The sequence below is a fragment of the Felis catus genome, chromosome A3, assembly GCF_018350175.1.
Source record: "Felis catus isolate Fca126 chromosome A3, F.catus_Fca126_mat1.0, whole genome shotgun sequence".
Classification (NCBI taxonomy): Eukaryota; Metazoa; Chordata; class Mammalia; order Carnivora; family Felidae; genus Felis; species Felis catus.
The window spans coordinates 62,380,919-62,398,066 of record NC_058370.1 but is presented as its reverse complement, the minus strand read 5'-3'; the positions used below and the strand labels follow the sequence as shown (position 1 = coordinate 62,398,066).

General features: G+C 52.8%; 1 protein-coding gene across 9 annotated transcripts in view; it reads right to left on the bottom strand.

Moving 5' to 3' along the window:
• FAM178B (family with sequence similarity 178 member B) overlaps positions 1-17,148 on the bottom strand; it is a 115,702-nt gene that overhangs the window by 16,590 nt on the left and 81,964 nt on the right. For all 9 annotated transcript variants that reach the window (XM_023251624.2, XM_006930055.4, XM_006930056.4 and 6 more), the window contains exons 13-14: positions 8,336-8,423; positions 1,223-1,348 (exon numbers count right to left, since the gene is read on the bottom strand). In XM_023251624.2, coding sequence (XP_023107392.1) covers positions 1,223-1,348; positions 8,336-8,423 — 214 coding nt within the window. The remainder of the gene's footprint in view (positions 1-1,222; positions 1,349-8,335; positions 8,424-17,148) is intronic.

The window sequence follows — 17,148 nt, the reverse complement described above, 5'->3', positions numbered from 1 at the left end:
AGTCCTTCCCACTTGTGTCCTGCTCAGACAGACCCTTCCCGCCTATGGGCTGACCCCACCTCCTTTCTAGAAGCCCTGGAACATCCAAACACAGTCTCCACAACCAGCACATTTCTCAGGAAATAGATGGGGAACGAGAACAGGGCATACACACAGCTCACATTCTCCTGGGAGGCAGGCAGCAGCCTCGTAAATGCACTAATATTAGGCACAGCTAAAAGATAACCTTACCTACATGTTCCAGAAGAGGCGCATACACCTGGGATTATCATATCTTCTTAATGGTTCATTTGTGTTCATTAAGTAAATTAATTCATTTATCTGATTTGCAGAGCAATGCCCAAAGGGTGGACTTCTGGATCATCAACATCCAACCTCCGAGTGAGCTTTTGGAATTACCACTTTCCTAAATTAGGAAGATCTCTATCTCTACTCTTCATCCTCGAGGCCCCAAGGATAGGGGAGCTCACTGAGATCCACACAACCCCCACTCTCCCCACCTCCCAGAGTCAGACTTGGGGCTCCCACTCTGAAGCCCCTATACCCCTATACCACTGTCCCTGCCTGCATTCAGCCCAAACGTCCACAGGCCTCATTATTCCAAACACCACAACCTGAAGACTCTGGGGTACCTCTTTGCCCCAGACTCCCACCAATGCATGGCTTTTGGGAAAGCTGAACAATGCCTAGAAAGTCAATTAGGAAGAACTGGGGAAAGGCCAAGGACTCAGCCTCAGGGGCAACCACAGCGAAAAACAGGGAGGAGGTACCCAGCTCTGCCCTAGGAACACAGAATGCCTGTCACATCTGGACATTCCCTCCCAGCCCCGCTTCCCTCACCAGCATTATTTCAGCCCTTGCATCGTCTTTAAACTATGCTGTAGGACTACAGGGCACTCCACGGCTAGTAAATGCACATGGGACTATAAAGAATGCAGCAAAACCCAGGAGCAGGGCCAGAGGGCCAGACTGCCTGTGCATGGAGCGCCCCACTGAGCCTCTGTGAGGGGCACGGGCAAGGGCCCTAATTACAGGCTATGCAGGGATGATGAGCACCTCCTCTCACCAGAGGGAGGCGCTTGCTGGAATTTTAAAGGCCTTGGGGTTTTAGGAGGACTGGCAGCAAAAAGGCCCTATAGGCTTGCAGTGTGGACAGCCCTGCCTTCCTCATTACCGGGCTGTGTGGTGCCTGGGCTGAGGTAGGCAGGTGCTGGGTGCTCACCTTGTAGTCTAATTCAGCATTGGTCTTTGGCTGTTGCTCCTGGCAGGGTGGCAAGGTCTCAGAGCCCAGGTACTGTCTCAGGGATGATGGCCTCATGAGGCTCAGAAGCTGGCTGAGCAAAGACAGCTAGGGAGGAGAAGAGAGGCCGTCACACATTGGGTGCTTGGGACACTTGGCTGGCACTAGCAGGTCAGAGCGTGGGCTCTGGAGCCAGACCACCAGCTTCCACAACCTGGATCCACCTCTTACTGACATGCTGTGTGGCCTCTTGGAGCCAGACAAAATGGAGACAACCACAGGAGGGCCATGCATGCACATGATGCCTAACACAAGCTGAGCCTTCCCTTAAAGGAGCGCACTAAGATCTTTGTAGGTTGGCTGTTTGATCCACTTCCCTGGAGTAAGCACTCGGGGCTGGAAGAACCAAGGTCAGCAAAGAGGGCAAGATCCTTCCCACCCTGAGCTGCTGCTCAGGCCTCTCGTGCGTCTCTCTCTTCACTGAACTTGCTGTGGGGATTGGAGAGGCTTACGGAGGAGCAGAGGCTGTGTACCTCCCGCCGCCCCCTCTCATGACTGCGCTCGCTCTACATCATTCTGCCTGCCCCTGTTTCTCCGCCCCCACCCTTTTCCTTCCAGGGAATTTTAAAGCAAATCCAAACATTGTATCATTTTACCCATAAAGAGCTTCTAAACCGAAAAGGATAAGGATTTCTCTCCCCAGCATGGTCACAGTATGTTCTCCTGCCCAACAAAATTACCAAGAATTCCTTATGTGGGCTAACACCATGTTCAGTTTTCTCTGATTGTCTCAAAGATGTCCTCACCAGTTGGGCTTTTGGAGTGGGGATTCCCCACAAGGTCCACGTGCTGCATTTGCTTGATATGTCACTTAATCTGCCAGCCACCCCACCACCCATGAAAACTGCACCTCCCTCTCTGAACAAATGGGAGTGCCCCCACCCCTCCCAGGAACAGGGCCTGCAGGAGTCCAGGTGTTTGCAGTAAGCCACTCCTGGCCCAGGCCCTGCACCTGCTTTGGGCAGCCTGGGCTCAGACTTAGCAACGACCATCCAGCTGCCGTGGAGCTAACTGGTGGCCAGGGCAAACGGCAGGCAGTTTCTGAGCCCTGGCCTCTCTGGGAAAGGGGGCTGCTGATCAAAGAAGCAACGCCAGGGGAATTCACAGAGGCACCATCTTTTCACATGTAGCAAGTGTAGGCTGGCCAAAAGGACTCAGGCCCGAGCCCCTCACCCAGTTCCCTGCTCTAGCCCAGCCTTGCCCGGCACACCTGGCTTCCTCCCCCTGACTCACCCGCAGACACCTGCTCAGCACCTCAGCCGGCCACAGGCTCAGACAGTCCACAAGAGCAGCTGGGCTGAGGGCTAGGAGACAGGCCCGAGGCCTTGGCTCCTGGAAGGGGGCCAGGTCTTCTTGGCCTAGTGTCACATCCCTTTAGGAAGGGAGATGAGGAGTCAGAGAGAGAGAGAGAGAGAGAGAGAGAGAGAGGGAGAGAGGAGAGAGAAAGAGAGAGAGAGAGAGGGAGAGAGGGAGAGAGGAGAGACAGAGAGACAGAGAGAGGGAGGGAGGAAGGGAGGGAGGGAGAGAGAAGGTTCTGGGCAAAAGAGAGGCACCATCTGGAGCTTCACCAAAACCAGAGCTGTGCTGTCTTGCTCAGGCCTTGCAAGGCTAGGGATAGTTTCCAAAAGGGCCCTGCCTGCTCTGGGATCACAGCTGTGCAAGCACAGGGGCCAGGCTCTGCAGCCCACGCCCCCAGAAGCAGTCCTCAGGCAGGCAGCCTCACCCCAGGGCCCTCCCTGCTACAGAAGCTGGGGGTGGGCAGGGCACACAACTGCAGCTCCATGGCTCCTATGTTTTCCTCTCTGTGAAAATGGCTTCACCCTGCTCAGCGCACAAGCTGTGGCCTTCTGATTGCTTACTCTCTTTTGTTTCCAGCTCTGGCAGCCACACCCCTCTCAGGGATAAGGGCATATTTGGACCGTGTGCATCTCAGCAGGGCCGGGACCTGACATTGCGCCTCCCCACCTCACCCCCACCGCTGGAAGCTGTCTCTGCAAACACTCAGCTCATTAGGACAGACACCTCCAGGCAAGAGGCAAATGATCACCCAAGAAGGCGGGCCTCCACTGGTCTTGTCAGTCTGCCTGGCAGGAGGAGAAGAGGAGTTCCAGCCGGGCAATTGTCCACATGGCTGGTCACTCCTGTGCTCAGACCCCAGCAGTGCTTCTATCTGCCCCGTGGAGAAGGCCAGGATCTTAAGTGTCTGTGAGGCTCAGGTGGCCCTGCTGCTCCCTGCAGCCTGTGCTCTGACTGGGCCTTCTGACCAGACACACACAGCTGCCCCTGTCTCCCTTGCAGCCCCAGTTCCCTGTCTACGCTGCCACCTACACCACCCACACCTGCCAATCCCCTCGCCCTGAACTACTTACGTTTCCGATCACATTTACCACCTCCTAACACGTTACGTAATTTACTTGTTTATTGTGTTTATTACCTGCCCCCCCTCCCCCACTAGAAGGTAAGGCCTCCTAGGGCAGGTTTTGTTCACTGCAGTGTCCCCACAGTCTAGCACAGCACCTGGCACCTGGTGTGTGTTTCATTAGCATTCATTAAACAACTGAATGAGTGAAGGGCAGGTTGGGGCTGCAGCCAGCTTCTCCATAGGAGATGCAGGTTGTGCACCTCCTCCATTTTGGCCACTTAAAGCCCATGTTTTCCAGACCCCAAACTGGAAGACGTGGTTTGACAAAAGAGGTTGACTGTGTTGCAAGAGATGGCCTGGGATAAGCAGCAAACTCCTGACTTGGCCCCAAACCTGTTCTACCTGTGTCTTGCCTATCTCGGTAAAGGGCTTCCTCAACCTGCCAGTTGTCTAGATCCTGGAGCCCTTCTGGTCTCCTTTCTCTCACATCTCGCATCCCACTGGCTGTACCTGGGAATTACACCTAGAGTCCTACCACTTCTCACCACCTACAACACTATCTCCCCAGGCCAAACCACCATCATCTCTTCCCAGGATTACTGCAATCACCTATGCTCAACGCAGTAGCCTTTCAACATATTTAATAAATCAGATTCTGTTTCTCTTATCAAAACCTTCCAATGGCTCTCCACTTCAGCATCAAAGTCAAAGCCTCTACCATGGCCCCGAGGCTCTGGTGGATTGAATCCCCACTTACCTGTCTGACCTCAACTTCTACTACTCTGTCCTTGATCCTTTGCTCCAGCCACAACGGTTTCTGTTTTTCCTCCAACCTAAGAGAACTCTGCCTACCCCAGGGCCTTTGTACTTGCTGTTCCCTGTGTGGAATGCTCTTCCCCAAGAAACCTGCTTGACTTCAGTTCTGTGCACAAATATCCCCATCTCTCAACATTCCCTCTCCTCTTTATCTGGCTTTATTTTTCTCCAGAGCCCTTATCACCATCTGGTATGCCAAATATTTACTTATTTCTTGATGCCTGTGTCCATCTCCCCCGGGACCATGAGTTTCACAAGGGAGGGACTAGGTTCTGTTCAGGGCTGTATCTTCAGTGCCCTGAGCAGTGTCTGGAGCACACTGGTGAATGCGGACAAAACCCTGCTGTTTCTGGGATAGTCCCAGGACTCACAGGGACAACAGGCAGCAGGCCTGACTTCGAGGCTCTCCTGGAAAATACGAGTTTTGGGGGTGTTGCATCCTGACCACCTACAGAAGTCCCATCCCTCCAATTCAGTTCTTCAGCTCCTGTTTCTAGGGCTTCAGACTGCAGCCAGAGACAGAGAGCCAAGCCATCCAGGGGTCACGGGATCCTCCTTCCCAGCAGTGCCCTGAGAGGCCTCTGCCCAGGCATTCACCCCAGATCCTCTCCTAGAGGAGTCAATTCTCAACCCTTAGATTCCCCTTTATAGTCAATCTACTGATAAGGTTTATCAAACATGTATACATCAATGAAGGAAGTAGAAGGGACAGCCCTTGTCCTCCTATCTGCCACTTAGGAATAAAGCTCAGGGGACCAGCAGGGCATCTTCAGCATGAAGTGGCAGGTGTGGTCCGGTTTGTCACCACAATGAGAGCTGAGGAAGGGGCTGGAGAAGTGGAGACAGCGTGCTGCAGTAGTCAAGAACAAGGACCCTGGAGTCAAATCCTAGCTCCAAGGCTTTCCAGCTGTATGACCCTGAGAAGTTTCCTAACCACACCTGCCTCAGTTTCCCCATCTGTGAAAAACATCTGATGGTAACAGCCCTTACTGCTTGGGACTCCTATGAGAGGTAAGCTCTGAGAACAGCACCTGGGATGCGGCCAGGGTTGTGCACCATGTTAGCTACCACTGTTTTGGTTGGGGTGTGATGGAAAGGAAGGAGGGCCAGGGCACACAGCTGTAAGCAGAGAGCGCAGGGTCGGCCTGCGAGGAGGGCAGAGAAAAACAGGCAGCACAGGCAGGCCACATGGAGGAGAAGTTGGGAAAGGGGGCGTGCGGGTTTGATGTGGGCGGCTGTGGGGCCAAGGTGGCCCTTTGAAGGCAAGGATCCGTCTGACAGGCCAGACTGGAAAGGGGAGTGCCTGCAGCCTGGAGACCTGGGAGGCCCACGTGGCAACCCCAGGCCTGCAGTAGAGATGGGGGAAACACACGGGGAGGGCCTCGGGCAGGCCCCAGCTGGTCCTTCCTCTCCTGGAGCTGAGCCGCCAGGAGGCTGGTGCCTGCCTGCAGACCCTCCTCTCTGGAACACAAGCACTGACTCAGCCTCCAAGACCTGGCTCAGGATACCTTCTCTGGAAGCCACTTCACTGCCCTCAGGCACACTTAGTCACTGTGCCCTCAGCCCACCTTGCTCACACCCTCTCTTCTGAGGGTGGTTCCTGGTGTGGAGCCTGGCACAGAGCCTGGCACAGAGGTGATGCTCAGCTAGGGTCTCCTGTACAGATAGCACACGGGGGGCATGTGGGTGACTGGTATGGTTGGAAAGGCCTGGAGCTGGGCAGGGCTGAGTCTGGCTTGGTCCCCGGTGGGCCCCGGCGAGCAGCTAGGGGCTCCCAGGCCAGTTCTCCCCTGGTGTTTGGGGGTACATCCCCACCCTGAGGAGTCGTTTACTGCCTCCCTCGAAGGGCCTGCCCGGGCCAGGTAATCCATAGCACTTCCCCTCCCAGCTCTTTGGTCCCCATCATGCTCTCCTCACTCTCCCACACACAGGCTCTAGCCAATAAAAAACACATCAAAAACAAAGCCGGAGCCTTAAATTGACTCTGATGCTTGAACCACCCTTTGTCTTTCTGGTCTCTTCAAACACTGCAGGGGGGTGGCTATGCCCCTCCACCCACAGCCGTCTTGCCTTTCCCGATCTTGATGCTCTGGCCTTTCCCCTCTGCTCTGCTGACACTGTGCTCTGTTTTCCTTGGGCCCTGGTGACCCCCACCTGCCCTCCAGAGCCCTCTGGGACCACTCGGGTCTTGTCTGCCTGCTGCATCTCTGCCTGCCCCTACTCCTAACCGCCTGGCACCCCTGAGACACTGATTGGTTCCTCCTCCTTCACAGAGATGCTCTGTCATCAGGCTTTTCCCTGTGTGAAGTGACCCCAGTGCAGGCCACTCGCCCACCCACCCCTCCCCAGGTCTCCAGGGAAAGGGAACTTCCTCTTGCACACTCCAGGAACTCAACCTCAGGCTCGTGTTCACTCCATAAGTGTGCCTTGAGAACCTCCAGAAGTGTGCCAGGCGCCAACAGGCAGTGGTGAGCTGAAAGCATTTGGTCCTTGCATTCAAGGAGCTGGTGTTGGGGTCTGTGTGTGTGTGAACACAGACCCTGAACAAATAAATAAGACACTGTCAGAAGGTAAATACAAATAAAAACAGGTAAATATAAATAAAATTTAAAACAGGTAAATACAAATAAAATTTTAAACAGGGTGATGGTGCCAGGGCACTTCAGATTGGGTGGTCAGGAAGGGCTTCCAGGTGGAGGTGATGTTCTAGCAGGAACTGGCATGACAAGAAGTTCCAGCCATGCTAAGTCCTAGGGGGAAAGTATTTATGGCAAAGGGGGCAGCCAGGGCAGAAGCCAGGCCGAGCCCACTCTGAAAAGCCAACCCAACCAGTCAGCTTTCTGAGCTCCCGCCCTACAATCATGGCATTGCAGACTCAGCTATATTGTCCAGGCTGCCCCAGGATGTGCTGGAACATTCTCTCAGCACTCTGGGCAAAAGGTTACGCGGGCTTGCCTTGTACACCTCTATGAATAGAGACACACAGCCCTTCACAGGGACTGCCTTGCCCATCTTGTGTTGCTGAGCCAGAGGGTTCGGCTGTACCCAGCGCCTATTCTGGGATCCCACAGAGCTTCTAGGAGGTAGGGAGAGAGCATGCTCAGACTCCCATCCTTGGGCTGGCTGTGACCCATGCTGCCTGCCCCCACCCCCAGGGCCCCAAGCTGCACAGAGGCTGTGGTCAGAGCTTTCTGGAGAGAAGGGGAATGGGGAAAGAAGACAAAGCTGTGCTTCTCTTGCTGTTCCAAGAATGCCTAACACTGGAAAGGGAGAGGCACTAGGAGTGAGTAGTTTTAAGTGTGTAGTGTTTGTTTTCACCTTCACTGTTTTTTTCCACATATAAAAAGTAATATAAGCAGGGGCGGGGAGAGGAGGCAATGGGAATTAGTGTTTAATGGGTATGGAGTTTCTATTTGGGAGGATAAAAAAAATTTCTGGAGGTGGAAGGCAGTGATGGCTGCACGACGTCTCAAATGTATTTAGAGCCACTGAATGGTTGAACTCTACACTTAAAACTGTCGTGATGGTAAACAAAAACAAAACAAAATAAAACCCCAAACATTAAAATGGTAAATTTTATGTCGTGCGTATTTTACAAAAAAAAAAAAAAAAAAGTAACACATGCTCCCAGCTCACTGCTCTATCCTTAGTGCCTAGTACACAGGAGGCATACAAAATAGTAATTGTTGAATGCAACGGTATGAATGAAAAATTCAAACTCAACTTGGCTCTCCTGGCCTGAGGACCCCAACCTTTGAGAAAAGCCTCAGGAGCAGGCAGGCCTTAGGGAGGGCCCTTTGCTCACCCACAGGCTTCCTGGGCCCAGTGGATGCTGCCCGGCTGAGGCCAAGACTCACCTGGGCCTTCTCTTGCCAGAGAGGGAGCGTCTCTTGCTGGTCTAGCATCCGGGCAATGACCACAAGGCTGAGCTGGCTTCGAAGCTGCCTGTGAGAGAAGGAGTAAGAAGGACTGAGTGGCGGGACACTCTGAGAGCAGGTGGGCTTGAAGTCCACGAGGGGGCAGGATGCCCTCCGAGTGGTGAGCATGGGAGAGCCATGTTGTCTGGAGTACTTTGGCTTACTCTTTTGGTTTATAACATTATTTATTTTAGAAGCAATAAAACATGATGGGAAGGTTTAAAAATAAGCAAAAGTAAAAAAATTAGAGTCACTTTAATTTCAGATGCTGGCACAGTGGTTTTTCTTCTTAGTTGGTCTTTCTCGCTGCATATCTATACTTCTCTGTGGATACACAGAGATGGGCAATGTTCAGCTGCTTTTGCACAGACCTTTGCCTTTTCTGTCCTTTGCAGTGTTTGAATCTTTTAGACCATGTAGGGTAATAGAGAGTGGGGCTAATTTTTTTTTTTTTTTTTTTTTTTTTTTTACCCAGCATCCAGTGGCTTTCCTTTGGAGAACCTGCTCCCACCCAGGGTGGGCACATGAGCCAGGCCTGGCGCATCAGAATCTGAGTGACTGAGTCACTGAGAGGTAGCCTCGGTGCCCTGTTTGGAATTATCAGGAGTGTGTGTGCCTTTCCAGCAGGGCCACTGATCTGACAGGAGGTGATCCTACACCTGCTGGTGACCATCCTGCCTCCTTGTGTGAGAGCCTGGATGATGAATCAAGCAGAGACAGAGGACAGGGACAGAGTTCTGACCACACCCAGAGCCTGCTGTGCCTGAAGCCCCCAGCCCCTGGACCAATCGGTAGGTCAGTGGGTCATGTGAGCCAGTGAAGTGCCTTTGGCTCCAGTCAGTTTGGGCTGGACCAGTCTAGCACTGAACAGTCGGGATGGGGCTAGTATCTGCCATCTTTTGGAGTGAAGACCTCTGATGGGGATTTCAGATGCTAATGTTCAGGGCTCTGATTTTCATGAGTCCTTGAGGGCTGGAAGGAGCAAAAGGGAAGAGCAAAGGGGTGTGGAGACCAGAGGATGGGGCTGGGGTGGTAGCGGCCGAAGAGGCTGGAAGGAGTGATGGGAAGAGGGGTCTGGGGTCCCTCCTCTGCCCATGCTCCATGCCACAGCCCATTTCTACCACGAGGCTCCCATCTTTTCTTGCACCTCCATACATTGTGGCTCCCCATGGGCAGCAGACGTCAGCCCCTGGTATAGACCTTGATGTGGCCACAGTCCCCAGTTCCTGCAGAGAGCCACCATCAGAGGAAGCAAATGAGAGGTCCTGAAGTTAGAGGGAACATAAGGAACACGAAGGAAAACACTTGGGTTAGAACCAGCTCCTTAGAGGAGAAATGCCCTCAGGCAACAGCACTGTTGGAGGGACCCTCACAGGTGCCCTCAGCCACCTCCCTGGAAGGACACCACAAGGGACTGGGCGGATATCGGGAACAGCCTGCCACGGGCAGCACTGGGAAATGCCAAGAAAGTACTTTAGGGAGGCAGGATCCAGCCCAGCCACTTCCGGGCTTAATGGTCTGGGCTCCACTGCAACTTCCCCAGGGCAGAGCCTCCTGCTGCCCAGGCCTCACGTGAGGGAGGCTCCTGGGTGATGGAACTGAGGTGGGGGAGGGATGCCTCCTTGAACGGCTCCTGTGGGGCTGAGCAGGCTGACGCAGGGCCCTTGTTGATTTTCCTAGCATTTAGTCATGAAAGTCGGAGGAATCAACAAAGCAACAGGTTCTTGATTAGAAAGAGGAAAAATAGAAGCTGCAGAGGCAACACCACCATACACCAGAAAGGAGAACCTGAAAAAGACGGGAAATGCACGCTGCTGGTGAGCATCAACAGAGATGCTCATACACAGCAGGTAGGAATTTAATCCACTTTGAGAAACTGCTTGGCAAGATCTACTAAAGATGAACATGTGCTCACCCCATGACCTAGCAATCTTACTCCTGGGTACACACGTACACACACACACGAGAGGCAGAAGTGTACTCTTGATATGCCAACAGAATGCATTCACAGGTTGGGCTCCATCTACGCAACTCAACCCTATGCCTAACGACAGTGAGTTAAAACTGTATCCGAAGGCATGGATCTTCACAGTGTCATGTGAAAGAAGCCAGGTACAAAAGAATACTTGTGTATGATTTAATTTATATTTAATTTACATCAAGTATAAAAATAGGCAAATAGCAGCTGTTGGAAGCCGGGAATAGTGGTGACGCTTGGGGGGTAGGCAGGTTCTGCTCCTGTTTCATTTCATGACCAGAGAGCTGGTCTCACATGTGCTCGATTTGTGGCAATCCACTGAGCCATACACTGATGGTCTGTGTTCTGTGTGTTTGTATGTTGTAGTTCAATAAAACTATTACTTAAAGAAGAAATTCAGCTGCAGGGAGAGACAGGATTGCCAGATTTAGCCAGTAAAAATATAGGCTGCCCAGTTAGATTTGAACTTCTTATGGATAAACAGAGTAATTTGCTTAGCATTAAGTTTCTCCCGTGCAATATTTATATTTTATCTGGCAACCCAGGGAGGGGCCAGCCATTCCTGGTCCATTCCTTTTTTTATTTTAGTGTTTGAGAGAGAGGGTGAATGGGCAAGGGACAGAGAAAAAGAGAATCTCAAGCAAGCTCCATGCTGTCAGCATAGAGACTGATGCAGGGCTCAAACTCAGGAACTTCGAGATCATGACCTGAGCCGAAGGTGCCCCTCCCTGGTCCATTCTTGATCGGAAGACCTGACATTAACCCATGGGGCCTTCCCTGACCCTCTCTCCTTTTAGCCTTGACCCCTTTCTGCGGAGCCCCTCAGCATTCCAACCAGACCAGAGACCTGTGGAGAGGCAGCCTCATCTAGACTGCCTCATGGGATAGCAAACAGGAGCCCCTCATCATCCTGTGAGTGCAGCCAGACCCCTACCCCTCACCCAGAGCCCCACCCTCCATTTTCTCCCTGGCCACACCACACACTCCGCATGGCTTCCACCTCATTGGCAGTCAGGACCTGCTCTCCAGCTGTTCCCCAGCAGCCCCGGCAGCAGCTGGGCCTGGAGCACAGTGGGCGGTAAATGGCCCCTCTGTGCTGCTACTCCAAAGCTAACTTGTAGCCAGAGTCAGAAGGCCTGCATCTGGGCTTCATTAATCCAAAACCCAGGCCTGTGTGGGAGCTCCTTTACCCTGCAGAGGGTGGGGAGGGGCCAACCTAGGGGTGGGGGTGCTGGCAGGCCAGCGAAGCAGAGCCGGGGTGGTTCCAGAAGGGAAGAGGCGGGCTGGGTGGGTCAGGACAGGGTTGTTGTCCAGAAAAGAAGAAAAGCACCAGAAAAAGCACTGGGTGAATGGATGAAAAGGAACCCACATCTGAAGGTGACATGCTCCCCCTCGCTGTCCCCCCCCCCCCCCCCCCCCCCCCCCCCGTGCACTGCCTTTCATTCTGATGGTCTCCTGCCTTTTAAACACGATCTCAGTTCCCACCGGGACACAGGGACAGGGGATAGGGCCACTTTTTAATTTTAGACTGAGAACTTACTCTACGGAGGAGAAAACGCAAGGACTCACCCCAAATAACACCCAAACTGTGTAGGGGGCAAGAAAAAGGAGCCATGGGCTCAGCAGAGGTTGGCCAGGGGCTCTTCCTCTCCTAGAAGTTGCCCGACCCCACCCGACAAGGCCTCTCTGGAACTCAAACCAGCCGGACAAAGGAGGATGCAGAAGCCACTGGAGCCATCCCAGCCACTGTCATATAAGGAAACAAGCTCCAGCCTTAAGCTCACACCAGGCCAGGCCTCTGCCTCAGCCCTGCCCCTCCCCGCCCCTGCCCCCCACGGGCCTCTGTAAGATCAGGACACTGGATTAGCGCTAAGAGGAGTCTAAGGCTCTGGGAAATCTGGAAATGACTTTCCCAAATCCACAGCAGAGCCAGGAAGTGGAAAGCAGGCGTTCTGCCTCCCAGCATCCAACCTTCCCTCTAGCTCCTGCAAGGGGCAGCACAGCCAGGAGCCAGGCACCAACCAGAGTGGGCCACTAGGATGTTGGGACAACCACACTGGTCAACGCAGCCCCCTCTGGGGCCCCTCATCTTTGCTTCTCTGGAGGGGAACCAGGCCCTGCCAAGGCTGAACTACCCTAAAAGGCCATCAGGCATCTGGCCAAAGGCGTGAGCTGCCTTTTCCACGTCTCTAGGGCAGCTCAGGAAGCAACAACAGTGGCCTGTTCCGCTGTGGAAAAGCTGCCCAACACCCTGCCTCAGGGCATCTGCCTGGCTTGCCTCTCAGGGACTGTCCACAATGCCTCCCATGCATCACAGCCACCTCTTATGCTACCCCCTCTTCACTTGGAGTCCACCTTGCATGTGAGCATGTGCTACCCAGGCAAGAAGGACTAAGCCCTAGGCTTAGAGGTTAGGGCAACTTCCTTGGTAGTCTGCCCAGTCATCCACACACAGGTTAGGGTACTCATCAGTGTGGGCATGCACAGTGCAGACAGGAAGAGATGGCAGGATGCAGACAGTCATGGATGCTTACAGCTCACTTGTACATGGATGAATCCCACAAACGAAGTGTTGACACTATGCTGAGGAAGCCAGACATAAGAGAGAATACTCTGTACAGTCCCATCTATACACATGTTCAAAAACAGGCTAAACTAATCTATGGAAAAGAAGTCGGGGAAGTGGTTTTCTCTGTAGAGGGAATGCCTGGGAGAGGCTCAAGAGGGCTTCTGGGGAGCAGATGACATTCTATCTATGGTCCTATGATATAGTCGTAGTTATACATACGGTCCCCTTTGCTAAGTGCACTGAGTATCTACCTTTGATGTGTCCTTTCCCAAATGTAGAACTAAATAAAAAGTTACTATTATTTAGTAAATAAAGTTCCTATGGACAATTATGACCCAACTCCAATCCTCCTTACCACCTTTCTTCCCTCTTTCTTTTTGGTATTCTTTTTGGTATTGGAAATCCACAGAACCTCAGGCTTAGAAAACATCTTAATAGTCACCCCATCTAGGGGCGCCTGGCTGGCTCAGTCGGTAGAGCATGCAACTCTTGATTTCAGGATCTTGAGTTCAAGCTCCTCATTGGGCACAGAGCTTACTTAAGGGGCACCTAGGTGGCTCAGTTGGTTAAGCATCTGACTTCAGCTCAGGTCATGATCTCACAGTTTGTGGGTTCGAGCCCCATGTCGGGCTCTGTGCTGACAGCTCACAGCCTGGAGCCTGTTTCCGATTCTGTGTCTCCCTCTCTCTCTGCCCCTCCCTCTCCTGCTCGTGCTCTCAAAAATAAATAAACGCTAAAAAAAAATTAAAAACAAAGTCACCCCATCTAATGTCCACATATTTGTCTATTTAGTTAGGTCCTCAACATACCTGAGGGAAGTAGCCATATTTCCCATAGTTCCCTCTTCTCCAGGTATAACAGCCACACTACACTTTTCTCTCTTTCAGAATCTTTCTGCTGCTGTGGGTTGGGTCCTCCAAAGGCCCTGGGGGTTGTTAACATTCTAGTCAGTGAGGTGCTCAGAGCTGGCCCTAACTAACGCCCATTTTCCTGGCCACCCTGATCACAGATTGAGCCCAAAGTCTCTCTCACACGTCTTGCTGTCAAATCTCATTTCCCAGATCCTGTTGTTAATTGTGCAGCTGGGTCTCCCTTTTCCTCTCAGACTGTCATTGTGGTTTGTTGAGATCTTCTGGAATCTTCCATTCGCTGTCAGTTGTATTCATGTCATGTGTGAGTCTGACCGTTGTTCCATTAATGGCCTCATCTGAGATACTGGGTCTGCCCTGACCAACCTGTCAGTGAAGACAAGCCTCTGGGTGTCCTGGGGGCCTGCCCTCCAGGCAGGCTCTGATGGCCAGCAGCGCCTGTGATGAGAAGCCCGACATTTCTCCTGTCATCCTCAGGATACAATGGTAGTCTCTACCAAGCGCCCTACAAAAGCCCAGACAGTCCTTTCCAGAGTACTATTCTGGTTGGCCTGTCAAAACATAAATGAGGCTAGTCTGGTAGGATTTATTCTTAGGAATCCTAGAAAGCAGAGCTTCCTTTCCTGTGTATGTGCTCACAAACTGTCCCTGGGGAATGGTGTGGGGGGCGCCTCAAGCCCTCTGCATACGCCGTGCTGAGTGAAGAGAGCTCATCCTGCCCTCCCTTCCCACCTCCAGAGGTCTCCGTTGACCCAGGGCACCCCATGTGCTCCTCCCCCAGCAATGATGTGGGACGTGCTTGCACCCACCACAGGGGACTTAAACCCATTCCGCACAGCTGGAGGCTTCCATACAGTCTCTGCCCATGCTGTCTGCGGCTTCGATTCCCTTCTATCAGTAGTGGAGTTGAGATGAAAAATGATGCTCCTCAACAAAGAAGAGGGGAGCAAACCAGGAATTAGGTAGTGTTGTCCTCTCTTCATCAGTGTCGACATGTCACTGCCAGCCCAAAACAGCACTCCTTTATTCAAAACCAACTTCACAAAAGTCCCTTCTATGGGCCTTAGTTTTCTCCACCGGCGCCATCACTGGTCCACGTGGTTTGCCAATCTGCCTTGTTCTGGTGTCCTACTTTCCATCTTCCCTATCTATCAAAAGCTGAGATCATGCTTGAGTTCCGGGTGCAGCCCCTGCTGTCTCTGGATACTTCCTACTTCTTTCCTCACTAGGTTTACATGCAATCCACATTCAAAATGTTACTGCACCATCTCCTAGCCAGCCCAAGCCATCTTTCCATTTGCAACTGGCTACTTAAAAACCAACTCTATGCTTTTTGAGCTCTGCCCTCCAAAAGCGAGAGCTCCATGAGTATGAGCATGCACACACACATGAGTCCCTCCTCATTCCAGGCTCCAAGGGCCCAGAAAGCAAAGTCACACCTCCCCCCTCAAGACGCTCCTAGCCCAAGGAGTCAGCCCAAGGGTGCCAACAATCAGGGCCCTGTGTCAGGAAGTATCTTGGGAGAGATGTCTCCCGTCTGAGCCTAGTCTTGAGGTCGAGAAAATGCTAACCAGGCAAAGAGAAGGAGGAGAGGGATAAGGGAAGAGGCTTCTTTGGGAAGATGGAACTGACGTTGAAAAGCTCAGAGACAATGGGGCACCTGGGTGGCTCGGTGGTTAAGTGTCCTACTTTGGCTCAGGTCACGATCTCACGGTTCGGGAGTTCGAGCCCCACATCAGGCTCTGTACTGTCAGCCTGTTAGCACAGAGCCCACTTCAGATCCTCTGTCCCCCTTTCTCTGCCCCTCCCCCCACTTGGGCTCTCCCAAAAAATATTAAAAGAAAAAAAAAAGAAAAAATGAAAAGACTCGGGGACAAATTGTGAGTTTGGGAGGCTGGAGTTTGGGAGCTTGCTGGGGACATGTGAAGGGGTTAAGGTAAGACTGGAAGAGAAGGCACTAAGGTCTTAGTATGCCACTGTTTAAATTTCATCCTGAGGATAGAAGCCTGAGGGATTTTAACAAAGCAAAAGCATGACGTGGCTGGCTGTGCATCTGAAGCCAGGTCACAAGGCTGGACAGTGGAGGCATGGGTCAGATGGGAGACAGCCTGGAAGGAGGCAGCAATTCAGGGGCGCTGTGGCAAAAGGCGGAACTGTGTGAGGGTGGCGGGAGAGATGTCTTTTGCTGGGGAGGAGGAGCTGGAGGGGACTGCCCCTGGGCTTCAGACAGTGGGCACGTGCTAATGCCAACATGGAGACAAGGAAGACAGGAGAAGGTGGTCCTCCTCAGAAGGTGGTGACTTCTGTTTCACACACGTGGAACCTGAAATACTTGCCCACACAGATCTGGTGCTTAGCAGAAAAGTCTAGCCAACGGTATTGACTTGGGAGCTGCTGGCACATGGTTGGAGTTGCAGCCATGAATGTGGACAAGATGGGGTATCAAGTCAAGTTCCCTAGGAGGTGGACTCTGAAGTGGAGGTGAGCATGCAGGGAATTTATGGGAGGGGGGAGAGGGGTGCTCTTGAGACGACCTCCTGTAAGGATGAAGGAAGCAGGTTTGAGCCAAAGGGGAAATCCAGGTTGCAATGTAGTCACAGCAGAACCCGTGGTTGACCCTGCAAGGACCCCTGGAGCTGTCAAGGGCCTTCAGAGATATCCCAGGTCGAGGCAGAGGGACAGGCCACTGTGCCCCCAGCACTGGGCTGCTCCCGAGGAAGGCACCCAGCCCCAGATAAGGTAACCATCTTCAGCAGAGGCATCTTGGGGTAGACTGGCAGGGTGAAACTCAGCACCTGGGGAGGGGGAGCTGGAGTCCTGAAGCAGGGCCATATAGACAGAGCACCACAGCACTCAGCCCGGAAAGCTCCCTGAGACTGTGCCAAGTGACCACAGGAGAGGGACCGGGGCAGAATCCCCAGGCAAACTGAGGCTTGAGGAGCAGTGGAGGAAGGAAATGGATGACGGCGAGTGAGAAGGATGGGGCAAAGAGGGGGAGGGGAATCAGGAGAATTAACACTGTGAAGTCAAGGAAGAAAATGATAAGCTTGTTCCTGAGGAAGGGCCATTAGGTCAGTGGTGATAAGGCAACTTGGCCACAGTGCCAGATGAAGTACATTTCCTCTACTCCTGGCTCTTTGGGTCACCCCTACCAACCCCCGCCCCATGCACACCCACTCATAAAAGTGAGCCAGATCCTCTTCAGCCACAACCCCTCACACTCCTGGCTTCATTGTGACCCAGTTTTCCTTTGCTGCCCTTTCAGCTCCAGCATGGCCCCTTGACCTGTAGACATGACCTTCATCCTGCCTCTTGTTCCTCCAGATTTTGAGACCTT